At 46.8% G+C, this 20,062-nt stretch overlaps 1 protein-coding gene across 3 annotated transcripts; it reads left to right on the top strand.

Annotated features, from left to right (window-relative positions):
* The first annotated feature begins 571 nt into the window (after positions 1 to 571).
* LOC123054711 (uncharacterized) lies at positions 572 to 4,610 on the top strand. 3 transcript variants are annotated; one of them, XM_044478554.1, is made up of 4 exons: positions 579 to 1,092; positions 2,548 to 2,643; positions 3,169 to 3,246; positions 4,235 to 4,610. In XM_044478554.1, exons 1-4 carry the CDS (start codon positions 796 to 798, stop codon positions 4,271 to 4,273), a joined length of 510 nt encoding a protein of 169 aa, XP_044334489.1. In that variant the 5' UTR covers positions 579 to 795; the 3' UTR covers positions 4,274 to 4,610. The 3 variants fall into 3 exon arrangements, with proteins under 3 accessions (XP_044334482.1, XP_044334498.1, XP_044334489.1); XM_044478547.1 differs by having other exon boundaries at positions 572 to 1,092; positions 3,169 to 4,610; XM_044478563.1 differs by lacking the exon at positions 3,169 to 3,246 and having other exon boundaries at positions 575 to 1,092.
* Positions 4,611 to 20,062: the final 15,452 nt, after the last annotated feature.

The raw sequence follows: 20,062 nt of genomic DNA, 5'->3' as shown, positions 1-20,062 counted from the left end.
GAGCATTGTCCCATGTGAGGAAAGGATGATGGAGACTATGATTCCCCCACAAGTCGGGATGAGACTCCGGACGAAAAGAAAAAAAAGAGGCCATAAAAAAAGAGAAAAGGCCCAAATAAAAAAATATAAAAAATGAAAAATGAGAGAAAAAGAGAGAAATGACAATGTTACTATCATTTTTTCACACTTGTGCTTCAAAGTAGCACCATGATCTTCATGATAAAGAGTCTCCTATGTTGTCACTTTCATATACTAGTGGAAATTCTACGTTATAGAACTTGGCTTCACTACTAGAAACTACCATTTTACCTAAGGTCAAGTCCTTTACCTAGAACTCATTGGCCTGCACTAAGGAAAGAAAAGCAACGAACAGTATACCCAAGGGGAAGTTGAATTTTTAGCGAAAAAAAACAAAGTTGGAAACAAACTTCCCCTAAAGCCACGAAGCCGTGCCCCACTGTTGCCACCTGATGTCTCCTTGCGCCATTTTTGTCGGCAGCGCGCCTTTTATTTCGTTCCACACGGTGGGCCCCATTGGGCAGTGGGAAAGGGAAGGGAGAAAGGGCGCGCAAGAGGTGGAAAAATTTCACCAAGGTTAGGTTTCTCCTCTGTTTTGCCTTCCGCCGCCAGGGTAAAACAAATCCCCCTCCTCTCCCCAAGATTTCCCCTCCAGCCACCGCGCCGCGCCCAGCCCCGCCGCTCCCTGCCACTCCGTCCCGCCGCACGACCCCTGATCCTCTCACGCTCCGGTTCGATGCGCCCCATCGCCCGGCCCTTGGCACTCCCTGCCCGGCCATGCTCCGGCCCGATCCGCCCCATCGCACGGCCTCTGCTCCTCCCCGCTCGGCCAGATCCGCCCATACCGCATCTTCATGCCCAGCCATGGCGGCGTGCGTTGATCCATGGCTGCGACGGGTGGGGTTTCCATGGCCACGCCGACCGGTGCGATGGCATCGCACCACTAGTGTCGAGGAAACCGTGACACCCTTGGTGGCTGCGCTGCCGGTGGACCATAGTGACCGCCGGAGAACACTGAGGGCGAGTTCTCGAGCTCGAGCACGAGGTCATCCCGGGGTCATAGAGAGCCTCAAGGTATGGATAGACGTCGCCCTCTTTCTTCGCTCCCTGTTGTTTATTTAGAGGATCCCCTTCAGTCCTTCACCTGTTCATTGGTTGATGATTGGGTCCTATAGCTGGTACGTGGTATGCCATTGGTGGATTTGGCAGAACATAGTTAGTCGGTAGTTGATAAGAGAATTTCATATTGCAAAGTTGCCCACTATTAGTTAGAGTATATCACATGATTTACCTGCATTAACGTGATGCTATCAGCATGTTATCTATCTCAATACATGTAAAATTGAGCAGTCTGAATTTGTGCCCATGGTAATATAGTTAACTAAGATACTTTTGGAAATGTGCTCATGTCCTGGATCTTCGGTGATGAGACCACCTCAAGTTCTGGTATATATCCAACAAAAGTGCATACATATGAAAATGCATGAATACGAGTGAGCCAATCAACCATTTAAATTCTGGTCAAAATGTAGACATTTAAATGTATCAAGTAGGATATATTCATGCAGTCTATCTATTGGTTATTATAGAATGCATTACTGTTTGACAGTGTCTTCCAGTCTCTTTTTGCTAGCTATTTGTAATGCAAACTTGTATTGTTGGCTTTGCTGTTTATATTTCTGTACACATAGAACTGATAACTGTAGCTACTTACGACGTGTTGGTTCATAGTTGCTACACTTCTGTAGTGTCATTTATATGTTTACTGCTCATGTTCACTGTCATATATACTCCTACTGATCAGCATATATAGTTAGGTAAATAGATTCTAGTCTTGGTCCTCCTGGAAGCTTGTGCCATAGCATGCCCAACTGTTTGAAGTTTGTTCTTAGAGCTAGCTACCCGTAATCTTCAGGCATATTGTCCAGATGTTTAAGTTTAAAATAGTCCAGCCATCTAGCTATACAAGTTGTAAACTTTGTTGTTAGAGTTAGCTAGACAAGTGTAAGGATCATAAGAATTTCTATTTGGCCTTAAATAACAGGCTCACCATGGCATTTACCATTATACTGATATTTCCCGTAAAGTTTGCCATCATACTAATTTCCTATTTTATTTGTCTTCTCCATGGAGCAGTTGCATTAAAGTTTCTAGGCATAGCCGGTCCCAAGCCCGGGTAAAGGAGGAGGGTTGTGATAGGCTTGGCGAGCCAACGTAAAAACTAGCCAGTCCCATAGGTATGAAACCCATTTGAGCGAGAATAGTACTAGGATGGGTGACCTCCTAGGAAGTCCTCGTGAAAGGGTTTCATATCTAAGGGTTGTGATAGGCTTGGCGAGCCAACGTAAAAACTAGCCAGTCTTTTGGGTATGAAACCCATTTGGGCGAGAGTAGTACTAGGATGGGTGACCTCCTGGGAAGTCCTCGTGAAAGGGTTTCATATCTAGCCTACCCCAACTTGTTTGGGATAAAAGGCTTCGTAAGTAAGTATGGAGCAGTTGCATTAAAGTTTCAATTATTATTGTATAGGTGGAGGAGATAGCTGAAGACGGGGGTGCTGTTGATGGTATAAAAGGCGTTAATAAAATAGAGTTTTCTGAAGAACAGAGGAGAAAATATAGAAAGGTCAGTGGAAACTACTTCTGCAGCACAACATAATTATCTAGCACTAAAAACCATCCAACCTACTTTGTGCTGATGTTCCTATCCTTCAATATCTCCTTTGTGCTTTTTGTAATTGCTTGTTTCAATTTCTTAGTTAATTTATTGCTTGGTACAACACCTAGTTCCTCCTAGTTCGATAGAGTTGTTTGTTTTGTTCCTGGTGGGTGCATAATATGTAAAATCTCAAATGGTATTTTATAGCCGCATGCCTACTTTGATAAAATTCTGACTGCAAACATTTACTCTGCATACTAATGACATCGTTGTGATGCTTTTAATCCTTGTATCTATGTACTATGCCTGATTGTTCTCTATTGCTCAGTACCTATTTATTTTTTAAGAGAGCGCCACTCAATACTATGTGGTCGTTCTCTAATTCAGTTGCAATACAAGTGACATAACTTCTTTAAAGCCGAGGGTTGCTAATATGTTGTACGTCATGTTATTTTTTCTATTGTAAATATTACCGAAATGCCTGGTGTATAGGTAAGAGAAGAAGGTGATGCAAATGCTATAAAACTTTTGCGACATTATATGAAAAAAAAGACACGAGGCTGCTGTAAGGTAACTGGTCATGTTACTATTTGGTGTGAGACCAGTCTTTTTCTTGCTCAGCTTTATTTGTTATGTTTCTATTGGGTGCTCTAATTTACATTCAACGCTGGGATTTTCTTCTCTCTTACCTGACATAGTATTACACAAGGAATACTCTCAGTCACATATGTTTTCCTGTTATGAACTTATGATGGTGCGAAGTAGTTGTAATACAAAGTAAAACATGTCATTTGAGTTAAACTATAGGCAATATGAAACTTCCATGGTTTTACCCAATGATTACTAGTCTAATAGTCTCAATCTAATTGTCAACTAGCTTCTTCATGTAGACTAGCTCGCTGAGTCGAGCGATGGAGCGACTAGTCGTCGACTAGTCTAGACTAGTCTGGTGGCTCAATTTGCGAGGGATAAGTGAGCAGAGCTCAGCCCGCAGGAAAAAAAAACATTGCAACCCTAGCTTTCCAGGCTCGCTCCACAACGAGTCGCCTCACCTGGGGCTAGGCCGCCACCACTGCCCATTGCCCGCCACTGCCGCTGGCGGTGGCCAGGAGCATTACAATGCTCTCCCTTCCTTATTGGTTCCGCTCCTTCCCTGGATCCACGCCCCTTGCTGCTCAATTTTTATTGTATACTCCCTCTGTCCCAAAATATAAGAGCATTTTTGACACTACACTAGTGTAAAAAACGCTCTTATATTATGGGACGGAGGGAGTAATATATAGTATGTACTACATTGCATACTAGGTATTAGTAGTTAATTACTATAAGTTGAGTACTACAGTACCATGTTGACTAGTCCAGCAGTAGTCTAGACTAGTCACGATTACTCTATGAGTCTCAACCTCGGCTCTCGACTTGTCGACTCCTTGACTTGTAATTCTTGGTTTTACCTCGAAGTCAAATCACCATTTTCTTTTACTTACACTTACTAATTGTTGTTGCCAATATACCTTTACTTACAACTAAGTGTTAAACTGCTTGTCATCACTAATTTCAGGACCATAATGTCACTTTGATGCTTCTTCCAAGCTTTTGACTCTGGTGGCACCCGACCCAGATGCTGAAGGGATGTTCGGCTTCTTTTCATGGCATCTAGAACTTCCTTACTCAATTTGTCACACATCTCAGGAAGCCAACCGCTTGGGCAGGGCTTGACACTGGAAGACCATGCATCTTCTGCAGTGCATGATAGATAACATGTTACAGTTCTTTTGTAGTAGTAGATACCTGACCAACAGTGCTAGTCGTGCCAAATTTCGCAATAGTTTTTTTTTTGAATTCTGGCGCTAAATTGACCATGAGCCTGATGTATGTGTTTGTTGATAATATGATGTGTATGATGAATTTTGGCTGCAATTTATAAATTTTAATTATGGCACAGAATCTAATTATTTAATTATGTTGGACATGAATTTCAATTTGAAATGTGTATTTGTATATGAAATATATGAATATATGTATCCCTATGGTATTATTTAAACATCTAGTAGGGAAAGAATTGTAGGGGAAGTAGTGGGGTGTCACAATTCATATGGACCCCATGGTCTTTCCCTAGGGTTTGTGCCCCTAGGTAAAGAGAGTTTCCCTAGAGCTTGCCACATGCACCCTAGGGAAAGAGTTCTTTCCTGACTATACTACACCTAGGGTTCTTTACCTAGGGCAAGCTCTAGGTAAAGTCTTCCCCTATGGTTTTTTGCATTTCACCTAGGGTATATGGGGTAAAATGTGGATTTCTAGTAGTGCTTGTATATTTCAATGATGGGCTTCCTCAAAATGTCCTAGGTCTTCGTGAGCAAGCAAGTTGGATGCACACTGTCGGTGTCAAAACCGGCGGATCTCGGGTAGAGGGTCCCGAACTATGCGTCTAGGATCGATGGTAACAGGAGGTGGGGGACACGATGTTTAGCCAGGTTCGGGCCCTCTCGATGGAGGTAATACCCTACTTCCTGCTTGATTGATCTTGATGATATGAGTATTACAAGAGTTGATTTACCACGAGATCGTAGAGGCTAAACCCTAGAAGCTAGCCTATGGTATGATTGTTGTATATATCTTCTATCGACTAGCCTGGCCTCGGTTTATATAATGCACCAGAGGCCTAGGATAACAAGAGTCCTAGTCGAATACGCCGGTGGGGAGGAGTCCTTGTCTTGATCGTCAAGTCTTGTGGAATCTTCCTTGTATGCGCCAGCTGTCCGAACTGGCCCATGAGTATATGGCCATGGGGGTCCTTGGCCCAATCTAACAGATTGGGACATGACGTGGTGAGTACCCCCTAGTCTAGGACACCGTCAGTAGCCCCCTGAACCGGTCTTCAAGTTATGGACGCTCCTCGATTCTTCCGAACTGTTCTTCATCTCCGGTCGTTGGTCTTGAAAACTGGTTCAACAAATCTTCCCATCTTCTATCTTGAGGATTGCCGAGCTAAATCTGAAGATCTCACACGTCGGGTATCCGAGGAGCCCTTTAAGTCTTCGGCCTTTATCAATGCCTTGTTACTTTTATGCCACACCTCGGGTTTGAAGTTGTCCTCGGGCGGCAGCGTCCTCTTGCGTCCGAGTTCCAACGCCGGACTGCATTCGAGGTATCTTTTGCAGCCGAGCACCAACGCCGGACCACTTTCCGAGCTCCAACGCCAGAATGTATCCGAGCTCCAACACCAGACTATGTCCAAACTCCAACGTCGAACTGTATCCGGGCTCCAACGCCGGACTATATCCGAGGTGTCATATCACCTTGGTTCAAAAAAGTTGAAGGAGTTTAGCCAAGCTTAATGTCGGAAATGCCCTCTATGGAGCCAGCTACTAGCGCCCGAGCTTTATGCCGGACTGCTTCCGAGGTGGTGCACCACCCCGACTGTGGGCCGATTTTTTGTCAATATTTTTTATTGGTGCAATTTATTCTCTCTCGAGATATATAGCCAGTAGCCCTCAAGGTGTGTATCGGTCTAAAACCCGAGATGCACCTGAAGGATGACGTAAGACCGCTGATCCCAGTAGCCACCGAGACTTAGGTTGATTTGCAAAATCGGCCTGAGGATCAAGTCCTAGCTCGGCAGAATACTTCGGGACACAAAAAGCGGCGTGCTCAGTCCTTGAGACTCAGGTTGGGTGCGACTGACCAACCTGAGGATCAAAATCTCATCGGAAACTATATTGCACTTAAAAGTTTCTGCATTGAACAGGCAATGCAGTAGCCCCCGAGGCACTGGTCGGGTGGCAACACCAGATCAGGGGATCGATGTGCCCCTTTAATATTTTTAAATAATAAGCCTGAAGCCCAGTAGCCCCCGAGCCTTAATGCGGGCACGGGTGGCCGAATTAAGGATCGATATCCATAGTAAAATCACAAATTATGTGTAATGACTCTATGTATCCAAGTACTTTACATCATTAATGCTCGGGTCCGCATTGTACAAAACTTTGTTGACCGACCATCGGCTTCCACCTCCTCGGCTAGTAGCCGTGGAGTATTTGTCCTACTTTATAAAGCCTTTATGAGGGAAAATATTTACGACAAACAAGGCAATCTGGCCATACGGTTTTATAAACAAAGGTACGCAGAGAGATATGTTATATTACTGTTTAACATAAGAAATGTCTTCCAAAGAAAATAGTCCCGCTATCGGTTCCTTTCTTTGGGTTGTTATGCTAAGCATGATCATGAAACCTCAGCTCTAATGTAAGAGCAAAATATTGAGGATTTAGTTTGGGAGGCCAGTTACTATCCCCCGGTAGTGTTCGGCGACAGTCGAGGTCAAGCCGTAAACACTTCGGCCAATGTTATGAATGGTCGTCATTTAACATAGTCATTGGATCGTTGACCAGTTTACGCTTATTGTGGCAGTCAGTTTTCGACTTTCTCCACTAAGGCGCTTAACCATGCTAGCTGGAAGCACAATCATAGTGGTTCTCCCATTGCGCACCTAGCCGAACAAAGCGGAACGTAGGAGGCAAACACAGGAGCCGGGTGACGGTGTCCTGGACCAGGGGGTACTCACCACGTCGTCTCCCGATCTGTTAGATTGGGCCGAGGACCCCCATGGCCGTATACTCATGGGCCAGTTCGGACAACTGCCGTATACATGGAAGATTCCACAAGACTTGGTGATCAAGACAAGGACTCCTCCCCACCGGCTTATTCGGCTAGGACTCTTGTTATCCTAGGCCTCTGGTGCATTATATAAACCGAGGCCAGGCTAGTCGATAGATCATATACAACAATCATACCATAGGCTAGCTTCTAGGGTTTTAGCCTCTACGATCGCGTGGTAGATCAACTATTGTAATACTCATATCATCAATATCAATCAAGCAGGACGTAGGGTATTACCTCCATCAAGAGGGCCCGAACCTGGGTAAACATCGTGTCTCCTGCCTCCTGTTACCATCGATCCTAGACGCACAACTCGGGACCCCCTACCCGAGATCTGCCTGTTTTGACACCGACATTGGTGCTTTCATTGAGAGTTCTGTTGTGTGATCGGCAAAAGGATCGATGGCTCGCCCGCAGGTCAACTGCAACGCCGACATCTTCCTCGCCGGCTCGACCGAGGACCGTGCTCCATCTCCGATCGTCATGTTCAGACGGGGGCCTTCTTCAACATCAACTCCGATCTCTATCATGGTCATAGAGGAGTCATCCATGGAGCTCGAGGGCTCAACGTCAACATTGCCCTCGGGCGGCCGTGCTGTTTTTATGGACAGCGAACTTGAATTCGCCGTCACCGCCTCCTCGAGCGTCAGTTTGATGATTGCTTCGGTGGAATAGTGCGGAATTACATCTACAACAACCATGCAAAATTTCTTCGAGTTTCGATGGAGGAATCTCCAACAAACTACGATATACCGAAGCCCTATCAAATCTGGACGAGTTTAGGGCGTGGTCTCCAGAGCCCAGCTCGGAGGTCCTTTGGAAGACCCAACCGTTCATCTACTGCGGAATTCCCATATCTACCACCCCTCCAAATTTCAGCTCGATCCGACGGTTCAAACTCCGGGAACCTTCCGATGAGTGGACCAATTTTTGGATCCGTTTTCTGCGCGAATACGGATCCGACCCGAATTCATGTTTCTTTATGAACATGATATTGGAAAACCTTTTTAGAGGAATTCTCTTCTAGGGTATTGTGCGTTGTTTTTAAACACGTGCCCGTAAATTTTTAAGCCTCCCCTGACGTCATCTTCATCATTATGCTGGTGTCAAACCAGTCCAGCAATATTGCTCCAAGGCTGCCGACCTGCGCTAGACACATCGTCACTTTGTTGAGCCGAGCTTAATTTCTTCGGATCATCATCTCGGCAAGCCGAACAAGAGTCCGACAATCGTGAAGGATAAATCATCACCAACATCGCCGCCCCATGGATTACACGGAGCGGGCATACCGACATCGCCGCATGGTCACTTCATCAAGCTGGCATCGACCACGTCACGGCCTGCATCGGCAAGGCCGCACTATTGCTTCTTCAAGCTGGTGTCCATCACGCCGACCTACTTCGACTCATCGGCTGACATCGAGGCTTCGACATTTCGGCTGGACCGAGGGCTTCGTCATCTCCTCATCAACCTACTCCGGAGACTTCGGCGTCACTAGCCGACCAGCTCTGTCACGTTAGCTGGACCGACGGCTTTGCCTTGGCAAGCCAACCTTTGCCAGCATCGCCATACCGTCGCTTTATCGCCCATCAGGCAATGGGTGTGCGGATCGAGTCCCAATTTTTGGAATCACCTTTCTTCGGATTGCTACAACAAATAAACCAGGTGCTATTAATCCTAGTAATTTTTGCTTGTTGGAGTTTATTTTTCCCAAGAAATTATTACTCTGGTTTGTTTCTGTACACAGGTCTATCGAATGATGTCCGCACTAACGACGATCGCGTGGTGGTTCGGTCAGTTTCCATACATAGTCCGACGAACGCCGCATCCGGAACTCGGACCGACCTATGAATTCAGGCTTTGCCACACCTTTACTGCATCACGCCGACGCCCTGCAATGACATTGACTTTGGCGCCAGGCCATATTTCTTTTATTACTCACTTTGCATAAATTATTTATTATGCAACATTTTTTTATTATCATTACTATTATCTCCGGTTTGCACTATTTTTTGTGCACAGGATAATGATCCGGGTTGGGCAGTATCGTCAACTCGGCGTACTGACATACCACGTCACCTCGGCTGGACGGGGGGCTTCGTCAACACTTCATTACCCCATGCCGGGAACTTCGGCATCACTCTGCCGGCCTGCATTGACCGTGCTATGTCACCACTTCAGAGTGCCGAGCCCTTTGCTCCACCACCTTGGGACCGGCTTGAGGGGATGGAACCTTGTCCCGCATCAAGCTCGGACCGCGTCATCAAAACCGAACACATTAACCAGCTAAGTTGTCTTCATGCTCAAAGTTTTAAATTTTTAACTTGTGTTCGGTTCGACCAAGCATTATACTTTTTTGGAAAAAAGTTGCTTATAAAAAATCTCCTTGTCAAAACTTTGTTTGTGAAACACAAATTCAAATACCCCGTTTATTTGGGGGCTTCCTTTATGAAGCTTTTCCTCTTGCATATGATTATACTTGTACGGCTTCGTTCCTTATTCGTGTATTACGCCACAATATGCACCATATTGACTTAAGCGATTTGCAAGCTGGGTTGCCTGGCTCCTGTGCTTACCCCTACGTTCCCGATTGTTCGGCTAGGGAGTAAAGGGAGCACCTCTGCGATTGTCACGACCGGGTCCTCCGAGCTCTGACCTTAGACTGGGTGAAGCCGAAAGCTAGCGCTCTTATTGTTTTCAATCATGGTCGGCACACAACGGAACTCATGAGTACAAAAAATCTATTGCACAAGTCTCATAGTAATAATGAGCACCGAAGAAAGGTATCGGTGGGGGTACTATTTTCTTCGAAGATGCTTCTTACACTTCGTCTGTAATATATCATAAGTTCTCTGAGTGCGCTTTGTCTGTTACAGCCTTATGGCCCGGTTGCCTGGTTATCGGAAACACTGTCGATATTCTCGACAGGTGGAGTACATAACACTTTTCGGTCCTTGACCGAAGAGGGAGAAGCCGACGGTCGGTTAAGACGCGTTTAAAGTTTGGGTGAACAAAGATATGATATTAGTACTTCAGTACATACAATCATTATACATAAAATTCTTTTACCCAAGTCACTTGGGGGCTCTTAAATTTATATGAGCCGTTTTATAATAAGTGTTCTTCTTCTTAGTCGTTGCAAAGTTTTTATTACTATTATTATTTATCACTCCTTTTTTCGACACGAGTGTGTGGTCACTAGCCGGGGAGCCTAATTTCTCTCTCAAAGCCGCTAGAGTTTAGTTTGCTAAACTGGCCTAATGAGAAGTACTCCGCCTCGGGATAGGAGGTTGAAGCCGTAGGCTGACCCGCTTGAAGTCTTGAGATAGGATGTGTCATGTTAAAGCACGACAGAAGCACTTTTTTTCTAAGACCAATTTTCGGATTGGCACCGAACACTTGATCTTGTTCGGACGTCATGTTTTTACTGACGTTTTTTGGTTTTCCAAGCTTTTGGCACTTTTAAACTATTTGTGTGTTTTCAGCACAAGTCTCGCAGTGCAATGCCGGACACCTTTAGAGATTCGGCAAAAACATTCTCGGATATTGCTATATATGCATCGGTTTCGAATTGTGTCTTCGGTCAATAGTTGGGTTGCCCGGCTCCTGCGCTTGCCTCCTACGTTCCGCTTTGTTCGGCTAGGTGTGCAAAGGGAGAACCACTGCGATTGTGCTTCCAGCTCACATGGTTAAGCACCTCAGTGGAGAAAGCCGAAAACTGACTGTCACAATAAGCGTAAACTGGTCAGCGATCCGATGACTGTGTTAAATGACGGGCCATTCATAACAATGGCCGAAGTGTTTACGGCTTGACCTCGACTGTCGCCGAACACTACCGGGGGCTATTAACTGGCCTCCCAAACTAAATCCTCGATATTTTGCTCTTACATTAGAGCTGAGGTTTCATGATCATGCTTAGCATGACAACCCAAAGAAAGGAACCGATAGCGGGACTATTTTCTTTGGAAGACATTTCTTATGTTAAACAGTAATATAACATATCTCTCTGCGTACCTTTGTTTATAAAACCGTATGGCCAGATTGCCTTGTTTGTCGTAAATCTTTGCCCTCATAAAGGCTTTATAAAGTAGGACAAACACTCCTCGGCTACTGGCCGAGGAGGTGGAAGCCGATGGTCGGTCAACAAAGTTTTGTACAATGCGGATCCGAGCATTAATGACGTAAAGTACTTGGATACATAGAGTCATTACACATAATTTGTGATTTTACTATGGATATCGATCCTTAATTCGGCCACCCGTGCCCGCATTAAGGCTCGGGGGCACTAGGCTTCGAGCTTATTATTTAAAAATATTAAAGGGGCACATCGATCCCCTGATCTGGTGTTGCCACCCGACCAGTGTCTCGGGGGCTACTGCATTGCCTGTCCAATGCAGAAAATTTTAAGTGCAATACAGTTTCCGAGGAGATTTTGATCCTCAGGTTGGTCGGCCGCACCCAACCTGAGTCTCGAGGACTGAGCACGCCGCTTTTTGTGTCCCGAAGTATTCTGCCGAGCTAGGACTTGATCCTCAGGCCGATTTTGCAAATCAACGTGAGTCTTAGCGGCTACTAGGATCAGTGGTCTTACATCATCCTTCAAGTGCATCTCGGGTTTTAAACCGATACACACGTTGAGGGTTACTGGCTATATATCTCGGCAGAGAATAAATTGCACCAATAAAAAATATTGACAAAAAATTGGCCCACAGTCGGGGTGGTGCACCACCTCAGAAGCAGTCCGACATAAAGCTCGGGCGCTAGTGGCTAGCTCCATAGAGGGCATTTACAGCATTAAGCTCGGCTAAACTCCTTCAACTTTTTTGGACCAAGATGGTCTATGACATCTTGGATATAGTCCGGCGTTGGAGCTTGGACACAGTCCGGCGTTGGAGCTCGGATACATTTCGGCATTGGAGCTCGGAAGCAGTCTGGCATTGGTGCTCGACTGCAAAAGATACCTCGAATGCAGTCCGGTGTTAGAGCTCGGACACAAGAGGACACTGCCTCCCGGGAACAACTTCAAACCCGAGGTGTGGCATTAAAATAACAAGGCATTGATAAAGGCTGGAAACTTAAAGGGGCTCCTCGGATACCCAACGTGTAAACTCGTCGAATGCATTTCGGCGATCCTCAAGATCGAATATGGAAAGATTTGTTGAACCAGTTTCCGAGACCGACAACCGAAGATGAAGAATAGTTCGGAAGAATCGAGGAGCGTCTCTAACTTGAAGACCGGTTCAGGGGGCTATTGACGGTGTCCTAGACTAGGGGGTACTCACCACGTCGTCTCCCGATCTGTTAGATTGGGCCGAGGACCCCCATGGCCGTATACTCATGGGCCAGTTCGGACAACTGCCGCATACATGGAAGATTCCACAAGACTTGGTGATCAAGACAAGGACTCCTCCCCACCGGCTTATTTGGCTAGGACTCTTGTTATCCTAGGCCTCTGGTGCATTATATAAACCGAGGCCAGGCTAGTCGATAGATCATATACAACAATCATACCATAGTCTAGCTTCTAGGGTTTTAGCCTCTACAATCTCATGGTAGATAAACTCTTGTAATACTCATATCATCAATATCAATCAAGCAGGACGCAGGGTATTACCTCCATCAAGAGGGCCCAAACCTGGGTAAACATCGTGTCTCCTGCCTGCTGTTACCATCGATCCTAGACGCATAGCTCGGGACCCCCTACCCGAGATCTGCGGATTTTGACACCGACACTGGGCAACCCAACTATTGACCGAAGACGCAATTCGAAACCGATGCATATACAACAATGTTCGAGAATGTTTTTGCCGAATCCCTAAAGGTGTCCGGCACCGCACTACGAGATTAATGCTGGAAACACACAAATAGCTTAAAAGTGCCATAGGCTTGGAAAACCAAAAAATGTCAGTGGAAAACTGACGTCCGGACTACAACAAGTGTTCGGTGCCAAATCGAAAATTGGTCTTAGAAAAAAAGGTGCTTCTACCGTGCTTTATCATAACACATCTTATCTCAAGACCTCAAGCGGGTCAGCCTACGGCTTCAACCTCCTATCCCGAAGGCGGAGTACTTCTCGTTAGGCCAGCTTAGCAAATTAAACTCTAGCGGCTTTGAGAGAGAAATTAGGCTCCCCGGCTAGTGACCACACACTCATGTCGAAAAAAGGAGTGATAAATAATAATAATAAAAACTTTGCAATGACTAAGAAGAAGAACACTTATTATAAAACGGCTCATATAAATTTAAGAGCCCCAAGTGACTTGGGTAAAAGAATTTTATGTATAATGAATGTATGTACCAAAGTACTTATATCATATTTGTGTTCACCCGAACTTTATACGCGTCTTAACCGACTGTCGGCTTCTCCCTCTTCGGTCAAGGGCCGAAGAGTGCTATGTACTCCACCTGTCGAGAATATCGATGGTATTTCCGATAACCAGGCAATCAGGCCATAAGGCTGTAATAGACAAAGCGCGCTCAGGGAACTTATGCTATATTGCTGACGAAGTGTAAGAAGCATCTTCGAAGAAAATAGTACCCCCACTGATACCTTTCTTCGGTGCTCATTGTTACTATGAGACTTGTGCAATAGATTTTTTGTACTCATGAGTTCCGTTGTGTGCCGAACATAATTGAAAACAATAAGAGCGCTAGCTTTTGGCTTCACCTAGTCTGAGGTCCGGCTTGGATGACCCGATCGTGACAATCGCAAAGGTGCTCCATTTACTCCCTAGCCGAACGATCATGAACGAAGGGGTAAACACAGGAACTAGGCAACCCAGCTTGCAAATCGCTTAAGTCAATATGGTGCATATTGTGGCATAATACACGAACAAGGAACGAAGCCGTACAAGTATAATCATATGCAAGAGGAAAGGCTTCATGAAGGAAGCCCCCAAGTGAACTGGGTATTTGAGTTTGTGTGTCACAAACAAAGTTTTGACAAGGAGATTTTTGACAAGCAACTTTTTTCCAAAAAAGTATAATGCTTGGTCGAACCGAACACAAGTTAAATTTTTTAAAACTTCAAGCATGAAGGCAACTTAGTTGGGTAATGTGTTCGGTATTGATGACGCGGTCCGAGCTTGATGCAGGACAAGGTTCCATCCCCCAAGCCGGTCCCGAGGTGGCGGAGCAAAGAGCTCGACACTCCGAAGTGGTGACATAGTACGGTCAATGCAGGCCGGCAGAGTGATGCCGAAGTCCCCGGCATGGGGTAATGAAGTGCTGACGAAGCCCCCCATCCAGCTGAGGTGACGTGGTATGTCAGTACGCCGAGTTGATGATAATGCCCAACCCGGATCATTTTCGTGTGCACAAAAAATAGTGCAAACCGGAGATAATAATAATAATGATAAAAAATGTTGCATAATAAATAATTTATTCAAAGTGAGTAATGAAAGAAATATGGCCTGGCGCCGAAGTCAATGTCGATGCAGGGCGTCGGCATGATGCGGTAAAGGTGTGACAAAGCCTGAATTCACAGGTCGGTCCGAGTTCCGGATGCGGTGTTCGCAGGACTATGTACGGAAACTGACCGAACCACCATGCGATCGTCATTAGTGCGGCCATCATTCGATGGACCTGTGTACAGATGATGGAACAAACTAGAGTAATAATTTCTTGGAAAAAATAAACCCCAACAAGAAAAAATTACTAGGATTAATAGCACCTGTTTTATTTGTTGTAGCAATCCGAAGAAAGGTGACTGTCACACCCTAGCCAGCTCAAGCATTAGAGTGTGCATCATGTTTAAATTTCCCTTAAATTTGAAATGGGGATGTCAGAACCCCAGCACCCCCTGGAACGACTAGGGGGTACTAAAAAACTTTTCAATGAACCTGAAATGCCCTTCTAAAAAGCCCACCTTTTTTGTTTTGGGTTAAAACCCCTAACAAAAATGGTGCACATTTTTCTAGGACATCTAAGGTCATTGGATTAATCCTTATGGTATTTGCATTTGGGCATTTAAATGCTATAAAATATTTTAAGTGCTCAAATAATCATAAACTAAAATGTTTGCTGTTGGATATATTCTAAGCAGCAGCCATGATTAATTTTATGATTTATGGAAATGCCCTGGCATTTTTAATAAAGCCCTGAAGCTACAAAAATAATAGAATAAATAAGAAAAACAGAAAAGGAGAGAGAGAAGTAACTTACCTGGTGCAGCCCACCGAGCCCACCAGCTCGGCCCAGTCCACTGGCATTTGCCACTCGTCCTCCTCCTCCCGCCAGGAGGACGAGGAGCGCGTAGCCGGCGCCCACGGCCACACGCCGGCCACCTCCTGCTTCCGCCGACGCCCTGGAGGCGTCTACGAGTGCCACGCCGACCCCCACGTCTCCCTCTCTTTCTTCCCACTCTCCCCGTGGCCTCTCCCCCTCTCTGGCTCTCTCCCCATCTCCCTGCCGAGCGCAGCCGTCGCCGCTGACAAGCTCCACCGCAGCCACCGCCATCCATTCGTTGCCCCATCATGCCAGGAAGCTCCGCTGTCATCGACTACATCAAGTAGGTCGAGCCCCGAGCGCTTGCTCGCCCCGGAGACGCTGTACCGAGCTCGTCCCCAACTCCGGCCACCGGAGATCCCCTTCGCCGTCCCCGCCGCATCAGCTCATCCCCGACCTCTCCGACTGCCTCGACGCGACCCCCGTGAGCTCAGCCACCTCCCCACCCTCTCCATTCTCTCTCTCGAGCCCCATACTAACCGCACGTAGCTCACCCGCACGCACCGCGGTGGAGCTTGTCGCTGATGAGGCTCCGGCCACCCAATGGCCGCGCCACCCTGTCCACTAGTCCTACCGCACCTCCAGGAGCTCAACGCACCAATCCACGCGCCTCCCCGTGCCCCCTAGCGACTAGCTCGACCTCACCCGAGCTCCGGTCGCCGCCAAACTCGTCGCCGGCGACGTTTCCGTCCACCCCAGCTCCACCCACTGCCACCACTCGACGCAGCTTCCTCCTCGCATCACATAGATAGTCTCCGCCGTCCTTTTGGTCGCCGGAGTGCAAATCCTGCGCTGCTCCGCCGCGTCTGGCCTCACCGGCGGCTAGACGCCGGCGAGTTGACCCTGTTTGACCCTGTGTGGGCCCAGGTTGACCCCTCCTCAGTCTATGACAGGTGGGGCCGGTCTGCTAATTAATTTAGGATTAGTTTTAGCTAATTTTAATTAGTTTAGTCACTGACATGTGGGCCCATGCCCCACTGACAGCTAATTAGTGTTAATTTAATTTTGTTAATTAGCTGAGTCACTGACAGACAGGCCCACCAGTCAGGTTTGACCTGGCCGACCCAGTTGACCCGCTGACATCACACCTATGTCATGCTGACGCATTAATTCAATTACTGGATTTATTCTTTAATAGGAAATTCTAGAAAATAGCCAAAACTTCTAAAAATCATAGAAAATCAACCATAACTCCAACGGCAAAGATTTATATATGAAAAATCATCAGAAAAATTCAATCTATCCATATGTAATGGTTTCATGCATGACAAAACAAGTTAACCTTGCTGTTTAAGCAGAACAAGATAATACACTAATAAGGCTATGTTTAATGAGCTAACATTTGAATCTTTGATTCAAATGAGTTCATTCCCTTTTGTTTTAGCTTGCATTAGGCCAAGACACTTTCATCTTGCCATGTCATAGCATGCATCATATTGTTGCATATTGTCATGTGTTGATTATGTCCGGTGTGCTTTTCGTGGTAGGTTCTGCCTCCGAGGATAACCCCGAGTATCCGTCTGAAGGGCAGTACCCTACTACCACTACAACACGCAAGCAACCCATTGATAATTCCGATACAAACCCATGTTCTCGCTTCTGCTCTTGTTTACTGCATTAAGACAACGCGATTCAAACTGCTTTGTGCTACGGTAGTTGAACCCTTATCCTCTACATGACCTGTCATTGCCACAGTAACTAGATGAAACCCACTAGCATGTGTAGGAGTTGATTGATCTATGTATGTGATTCCTACCTTGCTATGCCTGCTATGCTTAGAGTTGTGCCAGGTCTGGTTCATCTGGGTGATGGGCTAGAGTGAAATGATTATGTCGGTAATGTGAGGGATGTGTTGAACATGTTTTGGTAAAGGTATCGATGAGAGGCCATGTAGGAGTACATGGTGGGTTGTTTCATTGAGGCCGTCCATAAGAACTGAGATCTGTATGTGTGATTTAAGATGCAGTTACTACCATACATTGGGCTCGAAACCAATGGACCCTCTCGGCTTCTTAATCAACCTAGTACTCTGTCCAAGAGTTGCAAATAGTTTCTGGTGTTTGTAGGTTATGTGTTGGTGGCCGTGCGTAGCGCTGACCCTAGGGGTGGGCTATGTTGCGGTAGATACACCGTGGCACGGTGTACCGAGTCACCCGTTTGGTGTCTCGGGAACCCTATTCACATCGTTCGGGGCCGTATGTGGAAACCTCGGCCGGACTCCCTGCGGATGGAACCTAGATAGGCAATGCACCTGGACTAGAGACTTGAGTGTTTGGGTAGGCCGTGGCTGTAACGCCCCGAGACCGACGCTCCAGAAGACTTCCAGCTATTCCGAGTTTCGTCGTGTGATTTGTTTTATTTGTTGCATTCATCCTTGCATCATGTGCATTGCATCATGTCATCATGCCATCATATCATTAATTTTTAAAACCTCAACTAAATAAATTGTATGGATTTTTCGATCCATTTAAATCGAGGGACTCACATGGTGACTTCTCTTTATAACATATCCTCCAATATTAGGGAGCTATATTAAATATTTCTTTATTTCAGAAATCACCAAAACACACTTGCAAAATAATTTCGTTTCTTTTCTGCTTCAAGTTTGGTCTCCAACCTTGCCAATAATTATTTCATCATTTTCCGGAGCTCCACCAAAAATCCGAACATTTTTGGACCTTCCTTTCATCAAGTCCTAGTTCAAACCCATTTGAATTTCAAATGAGTTTGAATTTAAATCTTTCGATCATGCCCATTTCTATTTTTCTCGGAACAAACTCATTTTTGCGAGTCCGGGAAAATTATCCCCTTGCGCATTTTCTTTCCCTAACCCTCCTTTTCTTTTCCTCTCTCTTTTTGCTTTTCTGTTAAAGAAAATATAAGAGAGAGAAGAGAGAGCCTTGCAGCCCAGCCGGCCTCTCAGGCCAAGGCCCATCCGGCCCAGCCGACCCCAGCACCTAACCCTAGCCCGACTCCCATCGGTCTCCACCTCTCCCCTCGTTCCTCCTCCAACGCCGCAGCCTCCTGCGCCCGATCCTCTCGCGTCCGCTCCCCTCGATCCCCTCGCCTCCCTCCTCTCGATCTCTCCCTCTCCCTCGCTCGTGCCCCCTTCCACAGAGAAAGAGAGAGGAGTGAGACCCCTCCTCCCGAGCGCGCCTCCCATGGCACATCTCGCGTCACGCCCCGTTCCATCAGCCCCGCGCCCGGCCTCTACAACACCACCAGGATGGCCAACTCCGGCGGCCCTCCGTCGCCTGCGGTCGTGTCCCTCCCCTGCACCCGCATCCGTCGTCCTCCGCCGCCCGGACCTCTCCTGCACCCTCATCGTCCCGGCCTTCCTCGCACTTCCTGATGCCAAGCGTCGCCGCTGCCGGACGCCCCGCGGCGTCGACTTGCCACCAGTGCCCGTGCCTCCTCCTCCCTCACCTGCGGCCTCCTCCTCGTCGCCCCGCGCCTCCTGGAGGGCCACCCTACGCGCGACCCCGTCTCCTTGTCTGCCCAGCGCCGCTGCCTCGCCAGCTCCTCCGCTGGATCTCGCCTCCGTCAGAGACGGCAGCAGCAACAGCTGCACCTTCGCTGTTGTGGCCATCCCCTGCTCGTCTTGTCGCCTGAAGACCCGTGTACCCGGAATGCCAAGACCCTTCCATGGATGCGTCAAGTACCCCTGCCTCCACAACCACCGAACCAGGAACGCCAAGTTCATCTACGAAAAACGTGTACCACTACCGTTGCCCCGAAGATGTTGGATTCGTCAAGTACCTCTCCGAAACGAACGTGTACAACTACTTCCTCTACTTCCCTCGACGACCCGTGAACGACTACTTCCTCTACGAAACGCGTTCCGCCCCGAATGCACGCTTCGAAGGTATAACCGCCGAGAACGACCGCCGTGGACCGAATGCATGTGTTGAATGAGATGCTCGAGTTTTGCACCGTGATCGAATCGTCCTTGCGATGCCCCTCTTTTGCCGTGCCACCGTCCCGTGGGAACCCGGAAGCCGGGATCACCCCACCATCTTGCATGACACGCTCACGCCTCCTTTTGCACCGGTATCTCTGTGAGCTACCGGAACCGATATGTTGCCGTGGCATCATTTTCGGATATGTTGCCGTGGCACCATTTTTGTTTCGCCGCCGTGGCACCCTTTTTGTTCCGCCATGGTGACCAAATGCTTCATAACATGCTCATGTCAACATTTTCATAAAATTGCATAAAACTTGTATATGTCATCCGCATCATGATAACAACATTTAAAATGTTTAAACTTGTTGTTGCATCAAATTGCTAAATGCATATGGGGATTTACCGGATTTGTTGTTCTTATATCCGGCCCCATTTAAATTGTTTAGATGGTATAGTTTATATTATGCTTCACCTCTTGCCATGTTTAACAACAGTTAATATTGTTGGGTAGCATAAACGAGATCAAACTAAATAACGTGTCGTGGTGTTTCATCAATAAGCAACTCGTTGTGTATTGAGCTCCACTTAATTTGTAGTGTT

This window comes from Triticum aestivum, chromosome 1A (genome assembly GCF_018294505.1).
Source record: "Triticum aestivum cultivar Chinese Spring chromosome 1A, IWGSC CS RefSeq v2.1, whole genome shotgun sequence".
In the NCBI taxonomy this organism is placed as follows: Eukaryota; Viridiplantae; Streptophyta; class Magnoliopsida; order Poales; family Poaceae; genus Triticum; species Triticum aestivum.
Note: the sequence above shows the minus strand (reverse complement) of the source record. Positions and strands in the feature narration are given on the sequence as shown.

Excerpts from the sequence above, each read along its gene's own strand:
- LOC123054711 (XM_044478547.1), top strand. The coding sequence starts at position 796 with ATGCTCCGGCCCGATCCGCCCCATCGCACGGCCTCTGCTCCTCCCCGC. Across the intron at positions 1,093-2,547 it reads GGGTCATAGAGAGCCTCAAG|GTGGAGGAGATAGCTGAAGA; the intron begins GTATGGATAGAC and ends ATTATTGTATAG. Across the intron at positions 2,644-3,168 it reads AGAGGAGAAAATATAGAAAG|GTAAGAGAAGAAGGTGATGC; the intron begins GTCAGTGGAAAC and ends CCTGGTGTATAG.